The 25,499-nt window shown below is 38.4% G+C and overlaps 1 protein-coding gene and 1 long non-coding RNA gene across 2 annotated transcripts in view; one reads left to right on the plus strand and one right to left on the minus strand.

The window, feature by feature from the left end:
* Positions 1 to 25,499, minus strand: part of LOC127526161 (uncharacterized) — a 268,028-nt gene that overhangs the window by 182,079 nt on the left and 60,450 nt on the right. The window lies entirely within an intron of this gene.
* Positions 1 to 25,499, plus strand: part of dnmt1 (DNA (cytosine-5-)-methyltransferase 1) — a 63,818-nt gene that overhangs the window by 3,290 nt on the left and 35,029 nt on the right. Inside the window, exons 2-14 of the mRNA XM_051920658.1 lie at positions 3,484 to 3,526; positions 5,390 to 5,497; positions 7,213 to 7,447; positions 8,256 to 8,325; positions 10,133 to 10,217; positions 10,378 to 10,418; positions 10,597 to 10,645; positions 12,197 to 12,280; positions 14,687 to 14,796; positions 14,995 to 15,113; positions 16,567 to 16,659; positions 16,741 to 16,892; positions 21,963 to 22,150. Coding sequence (XP_051776618.1) covers positions 3,484 to 3,526; positions 5,390 to 5,497; positions 7,213 to 7,447; positions 8,256 to 8,325; positions 10,133 to 10,217; positions 10,378 to 10,418; positions 10,597 to 10,645; positions 12,197 to 12,280; positions 14,687 to 14,796; positions 14,995 to 15,113; positions 16,567 to 16,659; positions 16,741 to 16,892; positions 21,963 to 22,150 — 1,377 coding nt within the window. The remainder of the gene's footprint in view (positions 1 to 3,483; positions 3,527 to 5,389; positions 5,498 to 7,212; positions 7,448 to 8,255; positions 8,326 to 10,132; positions 10,218 to 10,377; positions 10,419 to 10,596; positions 10,646 to 12,196; positions 12,281 to 14,686; positions 14,797 to 14,994; positions 15,114 to 16,566; positions 16,660 to 16,740; positions 16,893 to 21,962; positions 22,151 to 25,499) is intronic.

Below are 25,499 nucleotides of genomic sequence, written 5' to 3' on the forward strand. Positions count from 1 at the left end.
ATGAGGCAGCAGAGCTAATTGCTGTGCCAAGATGGACTTTAGCACCAGCTGAGCCCTTAATAGGAGTGTAAGATTCTTTGGGTGGATAGATGGTGTTAATTTGCAGTGGTAACAGGGTGGGTTACAGAAAAATTAAGGCTGCAGTATGTTTTTTTGTCTGAAGCAGATTCATGGAGTACACCTGTAGAATATTTTGAAATTTTAGACGTAGAACAAAAGGAATACAGAAAAGACCTTCAGCAAGAATAAGGAATCATGCCCAGTTTTAATTGGCGAGGTCCAGTATGGACCTGAAATCTTAGTTTTAATGTATGGTTGGTTAACATTGAGTTAAATCCAGGTAGGGTGTCCCATTTGCTTCCACATGCATTATTGGTGTGCCAAAGCCTTGAGTACAGAAAACTAATTCTAAACTGTACTTGTCTTTATTACTTACACTACTAAAGCAATGTAAGTGTGGTTTTTCTTTTTTTTTTTTTTCTGTTCTGTGTGTGTGTTTTTTGTATTGGCAAAATCTAGCCGCTGAATAGTCATTCAAGTTCCATCCTGGAGTCCTATGTGGCTGCTGGTTTTTGTCCCAAACGTGTTTTCTTTTAGTTGGACTCCTACATTAGTTGGTGGTGTTCTATTTTCTAATTTTTTTTTTCCCCCATTAAGCAAGAAATTGGTCGTGCTAAATTATTACTGAATACAGTAGACATTTGTGTGTCGAGTGGGTAAGAATCGATTCTTTCTGCTTTTCAGTATTTTGTTTGTGACCTTCTGGCTATTTTAGCCATTATTTCCTAATACCCACACAAATGGGTAGCATTGAACTAGCTGCTGTCCTGTGACATTCAGTGTTTGTGTTGCCATTTTGCTCAGATTGTCATTAATTTTCAGCATTCTGATACAATATTGGGAGTAAACATCGGGGGAAAAAGAGGATTAATATTTGCGGTCTTAAACATTTTTAAAAATTCAAAGTTTATGAATATACAATAAATCATGTCGCTGTACCTTGAGTGTAGCTTAAGAATAATAACTTTCAGCTAATTAAACAGTTGTAAAAAAATTTTTTAAAGCAGTTGGAACAAATCTGCAGGCACGGGGCCCTCCCATGATTCCCCTTTGAGAGCTGCTGTTCAGAATTGTTGTGAGCCTACTTTCTTATTGGCAGGATGAAACCTGAAGATTTCTGCCTTCTCAGCATACATTGAGTTACTATTTCATAAAATTGGTTTGATCATTCCATGGTGCCATTGCCATTAATTCTGATTTCAGCTCTTCCTTTGGCAGGTGCTATAGGAGATGATTTAGTTAGTGTGCGAGGTAGTGGGTTTGAAAGTAGATGGCCACTGGTTTAAATCTAATTTATGCTAGCAGTCTATTGGCTTTTGGTAAGGTGGCGGGTTGGATAGTAGAACATTGCAGGCTCCAGACCCTGTTGAAAGCTGGCACACCGTATAGATTTTAAGTAAAATGAAGAATCCTGAGGTTTTTTTTTTTTTTTTTTTTTTTTCATTTAGGGTATTCACTTTTCATTTCTGCTGTAAGTAATGCTGCCACCTCACAATTCCAGGCTTAGAATCCTGACTGTCACCATATGTGAAGTTTGTACATTCTCCCCATGCTTTTTTAATTTTTTTAGTTCTCCCTTCTCACATATCTGTGATGAGAAAGTAGTTAATTGATAGATAGATACTTTATTAATCCCAAGGGGAAATTCACATACTCCAGCAGCAGCATACATATAAAAAAAATATTAAAGACTGATAACAATGCAGGTATACAGACAGACAATAACTTTGAATAATGTTAACGTTTACCCCTTCCGGGTGGAATTGAAGAGTTGCATAGTTTGGAGGGGGAACGATCTCCTCAGTCTGTCAGTGGAGCAGGAAATTGGTTCAGTGGTGGTGTTTGCAGCAGTGTGCCCTGGCCCGTGCTGCCATGATGGGCCTTGGCTGAATATATGGCTACAGAATAAGGATGGGTGTGATGCACTTGATTTGAGAGAACTGTGTGGCCCAGTGTTTTTATATAAAAAAAAAAAAAAAAAGTATCTTAATACTGTAACTACTCTTCCATTTTCATTTCTTTGTCTATATAGAAGTATTTTTCCACACCCGTCTCACCCATAGAGCCCTTAGCATTGCTGGGGACTCTTCCCACCCCTTACATTCTCTCTTCAGTCTCTTCCCCTCGGGAGGGGGAAAAGGTACCGGAGCCTTCGGGCCTGCTCCACAAGACTGTCAAACAGCTTCATCCACCAAGCTGTCAGGATGTTGAACTCTGTCCACTATCTCCCTGCCCCTGGACCGTAACAAGAGTCCCTATCTACCAAGTACCCTATTTCAGCTGGTATTGTATAATGACTCAATATTACATCTGCTGCTGTCTATCTTTTTGTACATCTCATAAGCTACTCTAATGCACCTTCTCACTTTTTTTTTTTTTTTTTACTGTAAGTGGCTTTTGCACTACTGATTATTGCACATTGTACTTGGGTTACTTTACAAGTTCTAATTTTTAGTTATCTTATGTTATACTTTATATATGTGTGTATGTATGTACAGTATGTGTGTGTGTGTGTGTGTATATGTATACACATATATATGTATATATATATGTGTGTGTGTGTGAGATATGTTTTTTAGATAGTACTACAAAGATGAAAAACAGTATTTCGATTCTTCTGTATGTTCTGTACATATAGTGAATTGACAATTAAAGGCTATTTGATTTGAAGTCTGGTGTCCTATAGTGCCAGATAAACACAAACTAGCAGAAAGCAGTCTTATTTCCAGTGACTTAAATGTTAATTTGTTGTGGTATTGCAGTGCTCCCTTTTGTTATGAATCTGGTAATACATTCAGTCATTTAGGCCTTAAAGTCCAAAATCATTTTCTCCCTCCTTGACTGCTTTTTAAATATACAGTATGCTGGTGTATTTCTCGATTCAAACTCAAGTAAAAGTTTGTTCAGTACCAGATGTAGTTTCATGGCCACTCAGTCTGCTGCTACTTGGACTATGAATAAGGAGTAGAGACCACAAAGAGAAGTGGAAGGCTCAGGTTGCACCCAGCTACACACAGCCAATAAGGCCCTCCATGTTCGTAACCATTCTGGAGGAGCCTATGTTGGGTGCTTTGATTTACTGCTCTCAAAACTGCTGGTAAACATTTTGCTTGCACTTCGTATGGAATAACATAGCCCTGGCCCACTGCAGGAAGTATGGTGTAGTCGTTAAGGCTTTGGGTTTCAGACCCTGAGATTGTGGGTTCAAATCCTACTACTGACAGTGTGACCATGAGCAAGTCACTTGAGCTATCTGTGCTCCAATTGGGAAGCCAAAAGAAATGGAACCAATTGTAAATCACCTTGGATAAAGGCGTTGGCCACATAAGTAAATGTAAATACCCTGAATGACAAGAATGCTCAATCTACTGCACCGAGAATTTTTGCTGCTTGGTTTTTAACATCTTTATTCTCCATTTGTAGGCTTCAAGCTTTGGAGAAAAATGGCAAAGGACTTTCGGAAAAGGTAACTTCTACATCCAATTGGGAATATTTGTAGATCTTAGTTTCTCAGATTTTATTTGCTCTCAGTAGTGATTATCTTCCAGTTTGTGGAAGAACATGGGTCATTTCCTTGAACAGTGCAGAAGATTAATTCATGCAGAGCTTCTTTTGCTCTTTAAAGAAAGGAAATATTACAATAAACCATCATATGTGCTCACTTGCAGGTAACATTAAACTGAAAGTAGGTGTGTGTCGCCTTGGAGTCCTCGATTTTTAGTTTAGCTAGTTTTAGTGACTAATTCAATTGCTGATAAGTTACTACAGTAATATTTTTGCATTCAGCATTGGCTTATAAGGTTATTCTAATGCTTTTTTTTTTTTTTTTTTTTTTTTTAAAAGTAGCTTTACGTTGTATCCCAGCCCTTTTTTCCCCTCATTTCATCACGCTGTTAGCCTCTTGACAAACCTGCTTTTTGGAAATGCATAGAAAAGTATGACATGATTATCATCTGTTGTCTAAAATGACATATTTGGTCCTGTGAATGCTGCTGTGTAAGAATCTTCCTAGACTGCTGCAGATTAAAATGAGTTTTATTAGTGAATCATGATTCAAGATGGAATTTAACTTTTTATTGCTTTAAAGTACACTTTTTAATGCTGGGGAACAGTGTAGATCAAATAGAAAAATTGATGCTACAGTATTTGTATGCTGAATATCCACATGCCCGTACAAAAGAAATTGATCGATTTAATTTTATTGTCCCAAGAGAAATTGTTTGCCAGCAGGTTTTACAGACCATGTATTGTGTTAAAAATGCATCAACAAAGAACACAGCCATCAAATAACTTAATACAAATAAATTCAATATAGCAGTGAGCATAATACTTGGAGTGAAAACATTAAACTTGATGATTAAACCACCATGCACCCTAGGTTTCGGGCTAGCTCCTTTCCTAATCTTGGATTGCATAAGAGTTCCTGCATAGTAAAACCTAGGGGGGTGTGGTTTTGCTTTTATGTAAATTTTTTCATTGTATTCAGAAATTTTTTTGTGAAGAGTCTATTTTAATAGATCACTAGGGGGCTTTGCCCCCGGCTCGCTTTGCTCGCCAACCTTCTGGGCCTGCACTATGTGCTACCCTCTGTGGTTGCGGTTCTGCTGCTCACGTATGTGGACACATGTACAATTTTAATCACATTTTTATTTTCATGGGAATTGTTACATATGCATCAATGTATAATTAACCGTAATTGAATTTCGTTTCTTTATTATATAAAACAACTTTTTCGAATATTTGGCTGACATTTAATTGTCTTTGCAAAAGCTATTCTAACAGGAAACGGTTAACATTTTAATACAAATGGCATGTCAAGATCTCCTTTGTTGTCTGTTATCTGTGGAAGATGTACTATATTACCTTTCTTGGATACATCCTCCTTTCTCCAGTAATTCGTGCGTTGGAAGACCGGATGGTGTTAACGGTTGTAGATATTCTTTGGTATATTGTAACTTGTTTTCATCTTCCGCACCATCACCACCAACAGTTTCTGCATTGTCTATGGATACGCATTTAACCAATTTGCTGTGTAACCGATTGACATTTTTGGCATTAATTTGTTTGCCGTCCTCTCAAACAAGACCACGGCCCTCTAATACAGAGAAACGAGGAGGTCATGACTTGAAAAAATCTGAAGGCAAACATCTCGTCTCGCAGGACTTGGGGGTGGGGGAAATCTCTCTTCCAAAAAGTCTCGTCGTGTCAAAGGATTTTTTTTATATAATAGAGAATTGTTTTTCAAAAGATGCTTGCCTGACAATTTACCTTAAACTCTTTTTAATGTCATGTAGATAAACCAGTTTAAATCTTGGTTTTCTTGTCCTAGGACTGTATAAAAGAAAAGCTGAGTTTGGTGCTTGGCTTCTTGCAAGCAGATGCCCAAAATCAGCTGACTGACCTGGAGACAAAGCTACAGAATGAGGAACTTTCTGAGGTAAAATAGGACTGTGTTTATTTAACTTAAGGACTTCAAGGAAACAAACTCTAATCGTTTTATTTTCACAAATGTTTCAGAAGTTTTTAACCAGACTTCTGCATCCCAGTATCATAATTCATGTTTTGTGTTTTGAGCTTGGTGCTTCTTGCTGGGGATTCTCTCCACACCTACACCCACTTTCAAGGTTAAGCATTTTTACTCTTTGTATTTAAGGAATGTCTGCAAATTGGTAAAACCTGCTTTGTTGACACTCCCACGTCTTTGATAAAGTCCAGTTTTTTCCTTTTGCTTTTACTTTTAATTTTTGTTGGATCAAGCAATGTATCAAATGTGCAGTCACACATGCATTATATTTGACGTCTTCCTGAATATACAGTGTCTTTTTTGCTGCTAACAATGTCATCACGCATGGTGGACATGACAAAAATCGGATTGGGGGTTAAGCTGAATACACTCCTGGCAAACTGCATTAGGCAGCACAATTAGTCACGTTCTTATGTTTGACTGTCCAGTGGTGAAGACAAGCGTATGAATGCTGTTCTTGGCCTGGTTTAGTAAATGTTGACTGGCAAAACAAGTCTATCTCGGTTTGGAAATTTTACTCAAGAAGATGAGATGTTGCAATGTACCTAGTACACACAACACTTATGGCAGTGGCTAATTTTGGGGGGAAAATGTCTTTGTCCAGTACACGAATTCCCTACATAAGCCTGTTTTTTGCAGTTTCTCTGGGTGCCTACATTTGAAAGGTGTCTTGTCTTCCAGTTTAAAATGGATTATGTAAAAAGTGCCTTACTTGATGTGATTTTCTCAGTATACAGTAAAGTGTTAACTTTGTGAATGGAGCAATGATCGTGCATATTTCACCATAGCCATCAATGCTAAAATGAATACTGCACACTTCACTCCCATGCGCCCCCCCTTCCTCGTTCTTTCTCTGCTTGCTATTGAGGCTATATGTTTCCTTAGCAGTCTTGCACTTCCATTGTGTTGATAGATGTCGCTGTGTAAAAGCCTTCACTGCCAGATTTATGCTACAGAAATGGCTTTGGTCCGACATACTGGCCTTTTGTGGACAGCAGTTAAACTACGTCAAACGTTGTTTATGCTATCCACCTTAAATCCATGAAAAGTTACGTCTATGACAGCGCTCTTAAAGAAAATCCTACAGTTTTGGAAATGTCTGCCATGACAGAATGAGTGCCATGGAATTAAATAACTGGTTTAATTAGCAACGAGAATTGGCTTCAAGTAAAAACAGAAGTGAAGTTGGAGTTTGAGGCCCAAAATTAGTGGCACATCTGTTGGCTCACTTCACATCAAATTTTATGTTTAGGTGCCGTTTTTAAGGAAAGAATCAATTCAGCCGTCAGTCTAAAGAAGTCGACTTTAAAATAAAGGGAAATAGTTAATTAGCAGCAAAAACTAGTCACTATATTAAGAAGAAAACTTGCAACCACAGTAGCTCTCCAAGACTGGAGTTGGAGACCCCTGGTCTATGGTGAGCAGAATAAATGTTATGAGAAGACTCCAATTGATTTCCTGCTCTACTTCATGCAGTGTCTTCATGCTTGTCATTCTCTCAAAATATGGAACAGTTTGAGCTACTTGCCCGCCTGTGTGACTACTGTACTTTAAATTGACTTGTTTCTGGAACACCTTTCAACAGTAGTGTTTCATGCCTGTGGTATCCTGTGCCTTTCAATTTGCAGGAGGGTTACATTTCCAAAGTAAAAGTGCTGCTTGGTAAAGTTTGTTCAGTGGAGAATGGTGCAATGAATGGTTGCTCGGAGAATGGTGCCCACGCCAGTGATGAAGATTCTGCAGAGGGTGGAAAGCCAGAGGAAGGAGTCATGGAAGTTGAAGAGGAGGAGGCCCAAATAAAGTCCCCAAGTGGTCGCAAGTCTCAAACGGGCAGGAAAAGCCGGGCTAATGGGGATGTCAAAAGTAAGTCTGTGCCGTGAACTCCCCAACATACTCCATGTTTTTGCTCATGACATGGAACCGTGATGCAAGATGATTCCATTTAGCAATCGTATTGAAATAACTTTGTAAAATGTTGATTTGAAATATTAATATAGAATTTTCATTGATTGATCTGTGCCTGTCATAGTCTGAGTGTATATGCTGAATACAATTCTGGTGTTGTATGAGACGACAGCTGTTTCCTTTATAGAAGTCTTTAGCCTTGTGGCATTTCTGCAAGTGTATCCTAGTATGGCTCACCTCTTGGTCTCTGTAGTTAGGTTTGTTTTGAGACACAATTTTTTGATCTATGGAGCAACCGCATACTTGCATGATGGAAACCAAGTGAGCATTTGAGAACTAACTCATCTGGGTGCCTAAATATTGCGGCACTAGCTAGTGAAAGTGCCTGATAGAGTAAATGGTCACCCTTTGGTAGTTAAATCATGTAATTAATGGATATGGCAATCAAAGCTTTCTTATAGAAATGTTAGACTTTCTCAAATGTATGCTATAAATGTGTCATGCCTCGATTGTACACCAACAGGTCAAACTATTCAGTCTTGAAGAGCTAATTAAATTTGCTGCTTATAGATTACATGTTCATTGCCTTGTTACACTCAGACCGAGACTGTTCATGCCACGTTTGGCTCTTTTAAGCTGACTTGCCTGATGAATTCCTCTTTGCTTGGACATTCACTGTATACTGCAGCTCGGAATCTGGTTCTCATGGTTCCAGGCAGACTTCGCATTATCTTTTAATAAATCTCAGTTTAACTGTTTCTTACAGAGTCTCCTGCCAGCAGAGTCACAAGGAACTCTGGCAAACAGCAAACAATCCTCTCCATGTTTTCCAAAGCGTAAGTGGTGCATGCATTTTGCATACAATGTATTCTTTCTTAAAGCTGTTCATTTTCCTTCATTATTATTCTAAGGACAGGTGATTACATTTGGATTGTTGGATAAACCAGTAGTTTTCAAAGTGATGTCCTTCAAATCGTTTGGGTTAGAGGTTTTTCATTTTAAATCATTTTATACAGTACTTGCACTCATACAATTAGAATGTCTGTCTGTCACTGGTGCTTCATAAAATTTAAAAGTAGCCTGGTGAAGTGTACCTCGTATATTTACAGGTCTCATCTGGCTAACATTGCATGACACACTCACAAGTAAATCCTGGAGTCCATTTAATGAAATGAGTTCAGAGGTGTGGCAGCCTAGAATGACTTTCATTGATCAAAAACACTAAAGTTTGAGCTTTTTGACAAGAAGCATATCCGGATGGGAATCGCACCTCGCACAAAAGAGCTGTCTGAAGAGCTACAATCGAGAATTGTTAATCTACATAGGGCTGGAAAGGGTTACAAAGGCCTCTCAAAGATTTTTAGATATTCATCAGTGTACAGTTAGGCAAGTTGTCTATAAATGGAGACAATTTGGTATTGTGGCTACTCTGCCTAGAAGTGGGCACCCTGCCAAGATGACCCCAAGAGCACAACGCAAAGTTGGCAATGAGGTAAAGAAGAACCCTAGAGTGACAGCCAGTTCTAATGACTTCAAGTCCTTTGCGAACATCTCGGTTCATGAGTCAACTATACGCAAAACATCGAACAAGAAAGGAGTCCATGGCAGGACACCAAGAAGGAAGCCACTGCTTTCAAAAAAGAACATTGCTGAACGCCTGAAGTTTGCTATAGAGCAATTGGACACTCCACAACGGTACTGGGGAAAATGTTTTGTGTAGTGATTAAAACCAAAGTTGAACTATTTGGGAGGAACAAGTAGAACTTCATTTGGCGTAAAAAGGGCACTGCATATCCACATCAAAACATCATCCCTACAGTATAGTATGGTGGAAGGAACATCATGATTAGGGCCTGGACAGCTTGCTGTCATTGAGGGGAAAATAAATTTACAAATTTATCAACATTCTCCAGGATAATGTGAGAGTGTCTGTCCGGAAACTTAAGCTCAGAAGAGGCTGGGTGATGCAACAGGACAATGACCCCAAACATCGCAGCAAATCCACAGCACAATGGCTTCAGAATCTCCACCTTTTGGAGTGTCCCAGTCAGAGCCCAGATCTCAATCCTTTTGAGATGCTGTGGGATGACTTGAAGAGAACCATACACAGAAGACAACCAAAGAATATGGAAGCATTAAGGCAGTTCTGCAGGGAAGAATGGGATAAAATTCCCCCCGCACGATGTACAGGTCTGATCTGCAGTTACAGGAAGCGCCTGGTTGAGGTCCTTGCTGCAAAAGGATGGTCAACCAGTTATTAAATCCCAAGGTTCACTTTTTCCACTACTACCGTGAACATTAAATGCGTTTATAAAATAGACATGAAAGACTAGAATTTTTTGTCTCATTGGCTTAAGCACATTGTGTATATCAGTACCTGTGACTTAGATGAAGATCAGATTACTTTTTATGACCAATTCATGCAGTAAACCAGATAATTCCAAAGGGTTCTCACACTTTATTTTGACTGTATATTTATATTAAGTATACCCAATTAACCAAAGTGTTGGAGCAAATACCTGGTGATTTAAAAATAGCAATTATAAGTAATGTTTAATGCAGCTGACTTGAGCAAGTACTGTACCTATTCTCTGTGCCATTAGAATTTATGCTTTGATTTTGTTTGTTTCCACTTTTATTCAGCTCTTCTAAACGCAAATCTGAGGAGGTAATTCCTGATAATGAGCCAGAAATAAAGACTGAAAATGAGGATGCCGTGAAAGAGCAGGCAAGTAAAATGATTTATTTCTTGTATAGGACAAATTATCACAAGGAGTGGCCTTAAATGGGCCTTATTTTTGACAGCCATTCATTGTTGACTCCCTTAATTTTTTTTAACAAAAAAACATGGTCTATTTCAAACATATATATTTTTTTATCCATTTAAGGTACAAGATGAAAAGAGATCAAAGCTGGAGTCTAATGAGAAGTAAGTTGTCAGTTTCTCTGTTACTAGCGCTGTACAGTAGTACTTTTCTGTATCCTTTCTGCACAGATAAATCGCATCAGCATGATGTTTTATATATATATAAAAAAATTTTTTTTTTTTTTTTTTTTTTTAATCGTAGGAGCAATTTAACTTAATTTTTAATTCCTCCTTCCTCTAGGCCTGACACTAAAGAATCCCAAGTCCAAAAAACGGTTCATCCTGCAAAGGTAATATATCAGACTTATTCAAATCTGTGCATTTTACAGAAATCTTGAAGAGCCTAAATGTTGCCTTTTTATAGACTGTTTTTAAAGCTAGATAGATACTTTATTAATCCCAATGGGAAATTCACAAAAGCTTTCTTGATAACACTGACTGACTTGTTGAAGGAAAAAAAAAAAAAATGTTGTTAAACGCTTTCCTAATTTACCAGTGGGTCATTCAGAGCCCAACTTGAATGCATGGTTCCAAAAGAAGAGTCGAGCTGTTAAGATCACAAGTGTATTTTATTGGTGGAATTCAAACTTGTACAGAGAACACGTCTGATACAGTGGGTAGAGCAAAATTGTGTAGAACTGCCTCACCATCTAAACCAGTGGTTCTCAATCTGTGGGGCGGGCACCCCAGGGGGGCGTGAAGATGTGGTAAAAAAGAAAACAATCAAAAATATGAATATTTACTTAAACTACATTCTGATAGTAGAAAAATATAGTTAGATAAATGTCAAAAGTTAAATAGGTTTAATAAAATATGCATCTGTGATGTATATCATTAATTAAAAAAACACATTGGTGTCAGTGGGCTTCTTTCCAAAAAAAAACGTTTGGGGGGGGTGCGATTAAAACTGTTATGAAAATTTGGGTCGCAAATACTTTTAAAGGTTGAGAAACACAGATCTAAACTTTTATGGACATGCTGCCGGACACAATTAATCTGGGGGAGCATACTTTGCATAATTGTCTGCATTGACCGTCCGGTTAATTTGGTGTTTGCACTGTAAGACGTGCACTTTCAATCGAGTCTTGTACAGTGCTCTTTCCAGTCCTGTTTGTATTTAAAGTAGCTACATTAGAAAGACTTTAACTACCTGCAGAGGAACAACTGTATGTATAGGTCGAGTTTTGTCTGTCTGTCTGAGAAAGACTTACACTACACAAATATGAATCCAACGGTAGGGTTCAGGTTCTAATTTGACAACATGCTCAAGGCTGATTATTAAGTGTGTGAACTTGTTCTTGGCACGCGTGACACTCCTGGTGGCTTTTGTAACAATATCCTATTTAAAACGTTATGGAATTTCCCAAGAATAGACTTGGTTTCTTTCTGTGTAGCACTTTATCATGAAGACGGGTTTGAAGAGCATACAAAAGATTTTCATAAGCAGCAACAAAAGTACATAACAATTCAACCTTAACATACCCACAGATTTGTTTTAAATTGTTAAACTGGAGTATATGATAGCCTAATACTGTAATGGTCCACTAACTTTGTTTCAAGACTAGAGGTAGCGGGAGGACATGTGACCTCATCTTCCTGTCCATGCAGCTATCGTGGTAGGGCTGCTCCCATCAAATGTTTTGGGAATTTTTTTTTTTAATCATGATTTAATTAAACTTTTAAATTAGACATTTTCTTCTTGTCTCTAAAGCAATGAATTTCATTCTACGCTGGTAAATTTTAGTTTATTCTTCGTGCATTTTATATGTACTGTAATTTGGTTTCTTTTGTGCTACTCTCTGAAGAGTAGCATCATGATTGTGGTCTTTTTCTTTCTATAGACCCCACCACCTAAATGTCAAGAGTGCAGACAGTACTTGGATGACTCTGATCTGAAGTACTTTCAAGGAGATCCTGAAGATGCTGTAAGTACTTCTGGTTTCAAAGTACTCTTTTGAAGAACTTAGTTTATTGCAGGCATGAAATACTGTTTAATGTGTGTGTTGTAAATGAGGGTCTTGGTATTCTGGTGTTTATTCCACCAAAAAGTAAAATTAGAAGTTGAATTGCTTGGAGTTTACACTTAATTCCAAAAAGACTGAACAGTGTAATTTAAAATTAATTCAGTGGTTTATCTACCCTGAGCAAAATTACACTAAACTTGAGTTTTATCATTTGATTCAACTTATTGAAACTTGTTTTAATATTGAGAAATTAAAATGAACAGTTCTTGTCTAACCAAATTACTGAAAAGTATGTGCTGACGGCAAACATTGTTGTGTAGCAATTTCATAGCCCTGCATATTACTGTATTGGAAACCAAATGGTAGAAGTTGCATTTCTATGTCAATTGGCCGATAGCATTGATTTTTGTAAAATTACTTTGTTTACATGAAAATGGATATCCAAGATAAATGCACTTATTCTGTGCTCTGAGACAATAAAAATGGTGACTCTAAGCTATTTGTAATGCCTACACTACATTACTGTAACCAGCTTAAAATGCACTGTAATGCCAAGTATTACATCCAGGTCATTTTCTCCGGTTCGGATTTTTATGTGCATTTAATAAACGGATGAGTGTTGGCTATTGTAGGAGGGTGTTGGGAATGTTTGAGTCTTTTTAATACCTTTTTTAGAAGGATGATTGGTGGGACGGAGGAAGTGGACCAGACCTTTTATTTCAGGATGTCCAAAACAGAGTAATCTCTGAGCAGGCATCTCGCCCTCCCAATATCCCGCCACCACCCCAATGAGGCAGGTCGGTGAAATAGTATCCGTACCGCAGCACGTGCTGGGATATAGTCAAAGTACAGAGTGATATGAAATGCTGTTCCTGGAAACTTGGTCTGTCAAGTAGCCTTCTAGGGCATCACCAGAAAATGTGCAGGGATGTCTAATTGCCTGATGTACCATGGAAAACATTGTTTTCAGTAACAGTATTAACTCTTTCAGGGTGGATGTCGACTTTTGTTGAAATTTGGGGGTAGAGGAAGGTTAATCAGCCGTAAAACTTGCTGTTATGTTTTAGTTTCCTTCTCTATGCTAGAAGGAAAGTTAGCTTCATTGATTTGATCTCGATTGCACATGCATGAGTAGCAAAGAGCAAATGACCAAAGCGAATGCACAAAGCAAAATACTCCGTGAACAATGTTTTGCGTATTATTGCCGAATTGGACTCTGACTTGTCGGACTCCGATTTTCAGGCAAGTGTTCTGGAGGTGGAGATTGAAAACGAAAGTGAGGTACCGGCTTCAGCTGATCCTTTTACTGAACATGGTTGTGTAGCTGATGCACCTAAGGCAATGTTCGCCTGGGAGGACCACCTCTTACGATAAGAGCTACAAGCCAGATTGCGTTGCTCTGCCATACGAAGATGGCCAGCCTGCCACGCATTCCTACCGGCCATTGAGCTGCCCCTACAAAGCAAAACCTTAAGATAGCAAGATCAAATTAAGTTAGTGTTCTTTAATTGTAAAATATCCCAAGAAGCATTTGTCAATGGTACAAAATGTGAGCCTTTAACTACATGTAAGATGGCAGACATTTCATTTTATTTCCAAACTTACTGGTAAGCACAATAACTGCAAGCTGTTCTTCATGAGTGGCTTGCAGCAGGAAATGAAGTGTGCTGCACATTGAAACAGAATTCTGTATTTGAACTGAAGTAAACAAGTTTTAGAAAGCATTAACCCAGAAGAATAAAAAGAGAGGCCAAAGAGTAGACCACTTGGTCCGATTTTGCCACCTCCAGACCTCGCTTCCGCTCCCATACAAGCATCTCACCTAATTTAACAAAAAGGACAACAGTCTGTCATAACCAAAGCTACAGCTGCTTGATAGTAAGCTTATAATGTGACCCCGATTTTCAAGCAGTCCGGTTTTATGTTTTTCTTATCTTGCATTTTACACCTTTTCAGTGTTGCTTAGCTGAAGTTGTCCGGTTGTTTACGGACATTTAGTAATGACCGATCGTGAATGAAACGCACTGTGGCCATTTAGGTTAGGTGCTGGCCAGGGTTAGTTATTTCCCCTTTTGTAGGTTTGCTGCCTGGATGGATGGACCAAATAGTAACACATGGTTTGAGAACAAGGTGGGCGTCTCTTTTAAGACACTAATCCACTCCCCTGTATAAACTGGCCTAGAAACGGCTGTGTGAAGGGATCAATGGCTAACGGAGTGCCACATGTGCCACAAATGTTCACTTTTAGATAACTGGGTAGTTCCGTTTTCTCCTTACTGTTTTCACAATATTTTTAGATTTGCCATGCGCTATTGTTGTACAGTTTTTAAAATGGCATTAAATTTACTGCATTCTTTTAATTCATAGCTTGATGAGCCTGAAATGCTGACAGATGAGCGTCTTTCTATTTTTGATGCTAATGAAGCTGGCTTTGAGAGTTACGATGACCTGCCACAGCACAAAATAACAAACTTCAGGTAACTTGTTTTAAAGTTCATGCAGTTAAAAAAAAAATTAAGGGATTGGAGACCCTTGGATGAATATCTTGATGTGACAGCTTTTTGTAGTGTTTGTACAGATGTGGTCAACAGATTAGGGGAACTTCCCCCATTCCCCCCAACCAATTCTTTAATAACGATACCTTTTTTCTTTTTCCTTTTATCGACCTTGTTCAGTGTCTATGATAAGAAGGGCCATCTCTGTCCCTTTGATTCTGGGCTCATTGAGAAAAACGTCGAGCTGTATTTCAGCTGTGCTGTGAAGCCAATCTATGATGATAATCCTTGCTTGGATGGTGAGAATTTTTATATTGAAACCCTTTCTTTCTCCAGATCTTTATGCACTTCATTTCATGGCATTAAAACTGTTTGTCAGTTATGATTTATTTGGAAGCTGCTCTCGGTGCTTTGCTGGTGTGAATTATTCTATTTCTGCAGTGGTTTATAATCTTGTCTTTTATATTATGATTACATTTTTCCTTTCTACAGACATGGGCCAGGAGTTTAAGAAAAGTGGTTTATGTAAATGTTGAATACAAGTGCTTCTATGCAGCCTATCAAACCGTGCATACAGTTGATATAATTCTGCAAGTATACATTGGGATTATGTTGATAGAAAATATCAACTCTCTGGTACAGTCCTTTTTTTGTGCGCAGTTTTATGTCATTAAAAGACTAAAATGTGGAGTTATGGTGACCTTGAATCACAGAAGAATGTGATAGGCAAAATCTGTCCATCGTGGCATAAAGACACCCACACTCTGAAATCCATTGCTGGTATTCTGTATTCCTATAATGGTGACAGTGGATTGGCAGAATTGCATACCTGCTCTTATTAGACCTTAAAGCTAACCTGCAATAACTTGAACATACATGGAGTACTACTTTGTGACAGTATCCTTGTGATACTTTTAAGCTGCATTTCTTTTCTTCTGTGTTCACTGTCTGTTCCACTTGTGATTTGTGAAATCACCCTAGCGTCCTTGATCAGAAATAGTAATGTGCCTCCTTTAAGCATTATTGTTGGAGAATGTGTAGTTCTAATATTGAGTTTAAGTCTTCCATGCTGCAAAATTGGAATTGCAATATTTAGAATAAAGAAAAATTGCTATATATGCTTGGTGGGTGTGGTGTTTTTTTTTAAATTGGGATTTTAAAACTTGGTAGATCAGTATTCTTGCCAATTAGACTTGAATCTTAATTCAAGGTAACTGCAACTTGTTCATTTTAAGAACATTAATAAGGAAAACTGCTTACATGTAAGCACCACATAGGAAATGATGAAATGTAATGTGACTTTAACTATTCTTAGACCTTCATAGATATCTTAGATGCTTAGTCAATGACTGTTTATTGCTCTACTTTGGAATTAGCATGTCACCAATCCAAATACACCAGCAACACATTTTTCCACAATGGCTGAATTGTCTGTTTGTGCACCCATGGCAAGCTTGGTTGGAGTGGTGTGTGTGTTTAATAGCCATGATGGAATCCAGTCTCGACAGTTTTAATTGTAGCCAATAAGATGAGGATGGCTACCTGTGGTGTCCTACAGTCAAGTTACTAAGATGAAAGTATGATTGTTCGTGACTGAGTGGTTCTTATTCTCTAGCTCTTCTGTGAGATTCTTGATCAGGATGTGTTCACCCCTCTTGTGCTGCTGGCCAAGTTAAACCTGTTCAGAGTGTTGCATTGTGTGGTCATGTATGTACTGCTTTATAATTATTTTTTTTTTTTTTTTTTTTTTAGGTGGTATTCCAGCCAAAAAGCTTGGCCCCATCAATGCATGGTGGATCACTGGTTTTGATGGTGGTGAAAAAGCCTTGATTGGCTTTACAACAGGTAAGGTAACAGGGTTTTTTGGTTTAACTCTGGCCTGTTCTGAGTAAATGTAAGGATAAATGTTAACAATTATTTTAACAGCTTTTGCGGACTATATCCTGATGGACCCCAGTGAGGAATATGCACCGATCTTTGCTCTTATGCAGGAGAAAATTTACATGAGCAAAATAGTTGTGGAGTTTCTGCAAAAGAATGTGGATACAACTTATGAGGATCTGCTCAATAAAATAGAGGTATGTTAATAACCGGGATGAATGCTGAAGATGTAAAGGTACTTCATATTAAAGTGGAGCTGGTCTATGGAGTTGGATCACTGTTAAAAACTCTTAATTTCCAACAAATTTTGTTTTGCACTACTGAAAATTACAAGTGCAATTCTCAAGCGTGAGGCAAAGGCTCATACACATACATGGGCATTGTTGGGATTTCAGAGTCACCCATGTAAGGTTCTTTGTTTACATAGTTAGATGTGCACGGCTCTGAGTTTTTTGCAACTTCCCATCCTGTTTGCCACTGAGTGGAGATTTACTCAGTCTGCCAAAGCACTATTTCATCTTCCTCCTGAAATGATCGGTTCATAAAATGCTGAGTAAGCCTCCTATTATTAAATACTTTTTATCACAGCACTAGCAAAATACCCATGCTTCACAGTGGCGAAGTACTGCCTTAAAATTGTTATTAAGAAGAAAAGTAAACATTTTTAAACTGAGGGAAAATATACCAATAATTATTTAAGGATCTCTTTGTATACCACGTTGTCAGTTCGGACCTCCGGTTGTAATATGACCAAGCTGTGCGCTGAGCTTACTCTTGAGCATGCAACGTACAGTTGGCCATGTGAAAAGCAATCTTGCCTCAAATCAATGCCAACCTTTTGTAGGGTTTGTCCGAGACTTGTCATTGCGAAGCAGAGCCTTACTGGAAATTAGAGGTGCTTGAATTGAAATGGGAGATCAGAGGGTATAATGGGGATGCGAGGAATAAACTCTCTCCCATGAGCCACTGCCAGTAAAATAGTTGTCTCAATTAGGTTCTTTTGCAGACACGTGACCTGAGGTCTTGTGCCGTTACAAAGTTTTGGTGGCTGTAGGCAAATCCATTTTTTGAGCCAAACCTGTTTTCGTATGAGCTGCTTTTATTATTGGGATCGTACCTAGAAACAGAAGCTCTATTAACTTGTGGATTTGCGTGCGAATATTTAGCAGCAGCGTCTCTATGAATTTGTGGATTTTTCTGCGAGTATTTGGCGGCAGCGTCGCGAAGTTGTTTCCGACTAGCTGCATCAGAAAATGTACCAGGACGTCTGACACGCCTCCTTTTTTCTGGTTTCTCGCAGCTTAGATTGCTGCTGTCATAATCATTTTGAGTTCCATGGTTTGTTTCAATTACGTTAGTATTTGCAGGAGTTGTGTTGAAGTGACATTCGGCATCTGTCAAGCATTGTAAGCATACATCTGGTTTCATCGATAACTTTGCATCCCGCTTTTGAGAGTTGAAACATTCATAAACATCAAAGTGTCCATTACTCAAATCGACACCTGTGAATCTAAGATGTTTAACAGGCATTGGTGGTTCTCCAAACATGTAAAATAGGCAGGCAGCCAACTACATGGGAGGCGTGGGGATGGGGGACGCAATATAGGCAGGCAGCCAACTATGTGGGAGGCCGGGGGACACAGGACGCAACCCCCGCCTCACACGGCAACCGAGCTGCAGGCTATGGACGTATATATGTACGCAAGTAGGATTCAGTTATGACCGTTGTGTAGAATTTCGAAATGAAACCTGCTTAACTTTTGTAAGTAAGCTGTAAGGAATGAGCCTGCCAAATTTCAGCCTTCTTCCTACACGGGAAGTTGGAGAATTAGTGATCAGTGAGAGGGCTTTGCCTTTTATTAGTATAGATCAGGGGTAGGCAACGTCGGTCCTGGAGTGCCACAGTATGTGCAGGTTTTTGTTCCAACCCAGTTCCTTAACGAGAACTCAATTATTGCTGATGAAGCACATATTGCTTAAGTGACATTTTAATGCTTCATTTTAGTGGTCTCGCTTGTTAAGGTTCTCCAACCTTAATTGCTTATTTCAATCTTAAACTGCTGCATTCAGTGTTTTAATTACTCCTTATTAGCAATAAGATGTAAAAGACAAAGCAGCCAGCAGTTCTCCAGCTAGCTTTTTTCCAATTACATCTGTGTGTGTTCATCATGCACGGTTTGATTTAATAAAACACTTAATAGAAAAATGTGACAGACTGAAAATGATCTGTTTTAGGCTTCAAATCATTTGGATGATATCCTTGGAAAGGAAAAAAATCTACGATATAAAAGCCTTACATTGCACAGACTAACAAGCCATAAAATTAAATCAGATCTGAGATTGGCAATGATTGGTTTCTAATTAAGCAATTGGGTGAATGAAAACCTGTAGCCACTGCGGCTCACCAGGACCGACATTGCCTACCCCTGTTTTACATCTTATTGCTAATAAGGAGCAATTAAAACACTGAATGCAGCAGTTTAAGATTGAAATAAGCAATTAAGGTTGGAGAACCTTAACAAGCGAGACCATTAAAATGAAGCATTAAAATGTCACTTAAGCAATATGTGCTTCATCAGCAATAATTGAGTTCTCGTTAAGGAACTGGGTTGGAACAAAAACCTGCACATACTGTGGCACTCCAGGACCGACGTTGCCTACCCCTGGTATAGATAATAGGAAAACCACAGAAGATGCAGTGGGGATGATTTAAATTAGTTGAAGGTTGCAGATAAAGCAGATGATGTATGACTAAATGGCTCTAATATGAGAGCAGATGAAGGAAAATGATTTGACTAAACAATGGAAGCCACGCAAGGTATGCCCAGAGGCTGGAGCGTGAATGGCCCCCGACCCCCACCCCTCAGTCTGCTGCATCTCTCTTGGATTCACGCAAATAGTCTGAACACCCCACATTTAATTATGCAAACACAGATAACATTCCATGGGTGGGTCTGAAATCCTAATCCCACCTGTGTATGTGCACACCTATCTGAGCTCTGAGTCCCACCTCCTGAGCTTTGTCTCCACCCCATCCCGCAACCCTTCTCGAGAGGTGACGGTTGAGTTACATTTAAGAATTGTACTCATAATTTTGAAAGGCACAAGCATACTTCACATGTGTGAAATGTATATTTCTTGTAAATTATTTTTGATAGCAATCTCACATATAGGTCCTTTTGGCCATGGTTGACACTTTTATTTCCTGGCATAAATAGTCCCTTTCTCTTAAATTAGTTTGTAGATAAGCGAGTGTGAAAATGCAGCCTTTAATTATGCTACCAGTTTTGTGTGTTTGAAATATGAACTGGGCAGTGCTTTTTTTGAGGACTGAATTCTGCAGATTATACCGCTGCATCATCATGACCAAAATTATCGGCACCCCTGGAATTTTCCCAGAAAATTATTGCAATTACAAATGTTTTTGTGTATACATGTTTATTTCCTTTTATGTGCTTTGGAACAACACAAAAAAACAGAAGAAAAGCCAAATCTGACATCCTGTCACACAGAACTCCAAAAATGGGCCGGACAAAATTATTGGCACCTTTTCAAAATTGTGGGTAAATGGTTTTATTTCAAGCATATGATGCTTGTTTGAACTCACCTGTGGCAAGAAACAGGTGCTGACAATATAGCAATCACACCTGAAGCCAGTTAGGTTGAGTCAACTTTTCTCCATTTTTTTCTGTTGTGTGTCTGAGTGTGCCACACTAAGCATGGAGAACAGAAAGAAGAGCAGAGAATTGTCTGAGGACTTGAGAACAAAAATTGTGGAAAAATATCAACAATCTCAAGGCTACAAGTCCATCTCCAGAGGTCTTCATGTTCCTTTGTCCACTGTGCGCAACATAATCAAGAAGTTCACAACACATGGCACTGTAGCTAATCTCCCTGGACGTGGACAGAAGAGAAAAATTGATAAAAGACTGCAATGAAGGATAGTCTGAATGGTGGATAAACAACCCCAATCAACTTCAAAAACCTATTCAAGCTGTTCTACAGACTCGGGGTGCAACAGTGTCAACTCGAACTATCCGCCATCTGAACGAAATGAAACGCTATGGCAGGAGGACCCCACTGCTGACACAAACATAAAAAAAGCCAGACTGGAGTTTGCCAAAATGTACTTGAGGAAGCCAAAATCTTTCTGAGTGAACGTCTTGTGGACAGATGGGACCAAGGTAGAGCTTTTTGGTAAAGCTCATCATTCTACTGTTTACAGAAAACGGAATGAGGCCTACGAAGAAAAGCACACAGTACCTACAGTCAAACATGGTGGAGGTTCTAAGATGTTTTGGGGATATTTTGCTGCCTCTGGCACTGGATGCCTTGACTGTGTGCAAGGCATCATGAAATCTGAAGACTACTAAAAGATATTGGGGCGCAATGTAGGGCCCAGTGTCAGAAAGCTGGGTCTGCGTCAGAGGTCATGGGTGTTCCAGCAGGACAATGACCCCAAACATGCCTCTAAAAGCACTCACAAAAATGGTTGAAGACAAAGCGCTGGAGAGTTCTGAAGTGGCCAGCAATGAGTCCAGATCTAAATCCAACTGAACACTTATGGAGAGATCTCAAAATTGCTGTTGGGAGAAGGCCCTTCAAATCTGAGGTACCTTGAGCAGTTTTCAAAAGAAGAGTGGTCAGAAATTCCAGTTGAGAGGTGTAACAAGCTTGTCGATGGTTGTAGGATTCGCTTGATTTCAGTTTTTTCCAAAGGGCGTGCAACCAAATATTACGTAGAGGGTTTCAGTAAATTTTGTCCAGCCTGGTTTTTGAGTTTTGTGTGAAATGTCGGATTTGGCTTTTTTCTGTTTTTTTTTTTTTTTTTTTTTTTTTTTTTTTTTTTGTGTGTTCAAATGCACATAAAGGAATTAAACGAGTATACCAAAACATTTGTAATTGCAACAATTTTCTGGAAGAAATGGTGCATTTTCAACAAAAATTCCAGGGGTGCCAATTTCGGCCATGACTGTACTGGCTATTACTGCATCATGATTCCCTTTTTGTGTACCCAAGTAAAGGACTCTATTTTCTTTCCTATAATGCATATTAATACTGAGAAAAGCTCTGTACAAGTGTAATGAATTATTATATTAATTTTAGTGGAAGATATTTGTTCAAGCTAGCATGTGCTGCACTTATTGTAGCAATAACATGCATTTTATAAAATTGATTTTTATTAATTAAAACCTTCCTGATGTTGCTCTGATAACATATTGACTACTATTAACTTTTTTTTTTATTATTTTCCCCCCCTCCTTTAGACAACTGTGCCCCCTGCTGGTTTAAATTTCAACAGATTTACAGAAGACACCCTACTGCGTCATGCTCAGTTTGTGGTGGAGCAAGTAGAGAGTTATGATGAGGCTGGAGACTCCGATGAGCAACCTATCATTGTCACCCCCTGTATGAGAGACCTGATCAAATTAGCTGGTGTAACTCTCGGCAAAAGGTAAAGCTGACTATTAGATGCATTATGCACTGGTGATTGGTTTTAAGTTTTTTAGGATTTAAGTTTCACATACAGCCTGATTACTATCTTTGCCATTATAGTGTTTATCATCTGTTCTCCGTTTGAGTGGTGGGAAACTACTACTGAGTCAGTAAAGTGGACTTTGTTCCTTGTGATTGTGCTCAATAACTATGGCTGAAGGAGGTTTTTTTTTTTTTTTTGACAGTTTGAGCAATGAATCTTTTGGAAAATTGGCTTACTTTTTAGATCAACCCAGTGTTTTGCTTTCATTCTGTCACTGCTTATTTTATAAAGACATCAATTTATAATTTTGTTATTTAGTACTGTTAATCCCGGAGGGGAATTTCTTTTCACGTGAATAATGTAAAGACTCCCATTCCCCAAATGGAGTAAACTGAGATTTAGTGAGTTCTCACTTCATAGCATTTATTTGTATAAACGAATAATGGCATAGCTGGAAGTGGCAAGCTGAAAATGCATATCAGACAAATCAGTCATTGGTGTGGACAAAGGGGACACTTTTGTACCGACCTTTTTGGAGGGGTAGCTTGTCTTTCTAGGGTCAGTATCGCCAAGAACCCCATGATACGCTGATATATTGCAAAACAAAAACTTGTGCAATGAGTATTGTGATTTTTATGAGTGCACTTTTTTTCTTCATTTTAACCAAGTTAAACTTTACAGCAGTCAACCAGTAGCAGAGAATTTTTTGCTTTTTTTTAAATTATATTGAATATGTGTAAGTCTACTTTTTATAATTGGCCCAATTTGCATGTATATTGCAGGTACACATAGACCATTTATTTTGCTATTTTTCTCAATTTAAAGTTTTGTGGAATATTGCACAGATACACTGTGGTAAAATGTTTCCTGATTGGCCAAACCATGTTACACAAGATGGCACCCCTTTATTCTTGTCAGATCTAGAAAGTCCCTGCCAGTCTATCCATTATTGAACCTCCTTGATGTAAATTAGGGTCACTGGGGTGGTGGGCCAGAGCCTTGTCTCCTGGCAAATCAGGGCGCAAAGCAGGATCTGTCTCTTTTTGGGGGGGTTGGGTTTGGAATGGGCATGGAGCCTAATTGATTTTATTGTATTGCTTACTAAGTTTTTAATATTTACAGGATGCTTATTTGTAAAGGGACTGGCAAAAAGTGATACTTAAAATGTGAGTTATTCAGAAAAAATGGCAAAGCTAAGATGAACACAATTTTAAAATTGACCTTGAAAAGCTGTGTGAGACAGCTGTGTGTTCATTGCAAGATCAGGTGGCGGCTAGCAGGCAACCAGCTATTAGACTACAGATGGGGCCAATGCAGCTCTATTGAACCAAAAAAAAATGTTTTGAAGAGGCCTGCTTGTCATTTTGCCCCAAACCTGCATCAAGCAAAGACGTGAGCTATGAGTACTTTCATGCCACATTTGCTCCCACCATAAGTATAATTCTAGTCCGAGTAGCAAAAGAGGTTACATACAGTATTTGAATCTCCTTTGTTGGTTCAAGTGATGGCCCTAATGTAACTGGAATAGAACTACTAAATATTTCAAAAAAATAAAACTAGTATCGACTTCCAGGACTGGTGATCAGCTGAACTATGACTTGTCGTGTTTTTTTTTTTTTTTTTGTTTTGTTTTATTTTTGTTATGATCTTTGGTAGGAAAGGGTACAGTAGGAAGTGCTGTCATTTTTATTGGCAAAGCAGCCTGGGTAAGTCATTGGAATTGTGTAAAGTTTTGAAACTAGTTAAATGTGTTTAGCAGAAGATACATTTACAACAGGGAAATGTTTTACTTGTAGGATTGCCTTTGCTTTGTGCTTTATGAACCATAACTACTGTAGCTGTAGGTTCATCTTTCCTTATTAAAGATCAAGTCAAGTCAAATCCTTGCTCTGTCTTTGATTTACAGTTAATAGGTTACAACTTTGCAGAGCTGTTTGAAAGAGGCTTATACTGAAAGTACATTTAGTCTGTCCCAAGAGCATAAAGGGTTAAGTTGTGAGCATTCCGTCCATAGTCTATTATGGCTTTTATGCTTTGTGCATTGTTGGCTTGGCTTGTCTAGATTGCTATGTTGTTGCACCTATAAGTGGATGATATTGGAGAGTTAATGGGATCATGGTTCTTTTTCAACACTTGCCATCCTCTGCTTGTGTTCCAATAATATGCTATTGGAGAGGTGCTAATAGAGACTAATAAGTAATTTACATGTACCAACTGTGGGGATATTCAGGGGATGTGTTGAGAACACTTCAGTAGTACCATGTTCATCCCGTCTTCATTAGTGACTTCACCATTTAGTCAGCTTATGATTAAGTCAATCACTACATTGCATACATTATGGACTAGTAAAATGGATCAGATCTTTTGCCTAATTTTAATACTTGTTTGATTTTCTTAATGCAGCATGTTACTTTACTGGTAGGTGGATTTGTTTACTTATTTGTGTATCATTCCCCATAACCCTCCTCTCCTTGAATGTTCCTTGACTGTGACCAGCACATTGTATGGAATTTTTTTTATACATAAACTTTTTACTAGTTTAGAAGTAGTTAACCCTGAAAGAATCTGTGCTGTCTTTGATGTTAGGGCTACAGACTTTATTTTTATTTTTATTTTTATTTTTTCTTCCCTATAGCAAACCGGCAACTTTAAAATGTATTTGCAGCTCAGTGCCTTTAGTTGAGGTCTGAATCTGTTGAAAGTCGATAATGTGGTTAATTGTGACCTCTATTCCATACTTTTTTTTTTTTTTTTTTTTTTTTTTAAACATTTTATTAAAATCAAATATTTCATACAAGCAAGTAAAATTTAACAAAAGTTGGTTTGAAACAAATCATCCCCCAACTATGAGAGAGCTAGGTCAACAGAGAAACTTTTTAAACTGGTAAAAATTAATGAGTTAAAAAAAAAAAAAAAAATAGAATGAAAAAATCTATACTTTAATATCTTTTGCATGGTTCAGTTGTCTTGCTGATGAGGAGAGTATCTTAGAGGTACTATTGCCCATGACAGTCCTTGTGTTTTGCTAGCATCTGCCCAGAGTGGAAGCGTGGATAATGAGTAGAACAGTAAGTGGAGGCCAATATAGAGTTTAGATCTAAGGAGCTGTGACTTTGGTTGCACCCTTTAACACACATGACACCATTTTTTTTTATGGGACTTGGGATTTCCTCTCCACAGTAGTTTTGGGGGATAGCCATGTTTGGGTTTAACAACACTTTGTGCAGTTTAACTTGTGTTCATTTGGAGGAAATGTCCTAGTCTTTAGAGAAAGAGGTTTTCATTTTCTGGAGAAGAAACATTGGCAGACTGAAATGAGGTTAAT

The sequence above is a fragment of the Erpetoichthys calabaricus genome, chromosome 17 (assembly GCF_900747795.2).
Source record: "Erpetoichthys calabaricus chromosome 17, fErpCal1.3, whole genome shotgun sequence".
Taxonomy (NCBI): domain Eukaryota; kingdom Metazoa; phylum Chordata; class Cladistia; order Polypteriformes; family Polypteridae; genus Erpetoichthys; species Erpetoichthys calabaricus.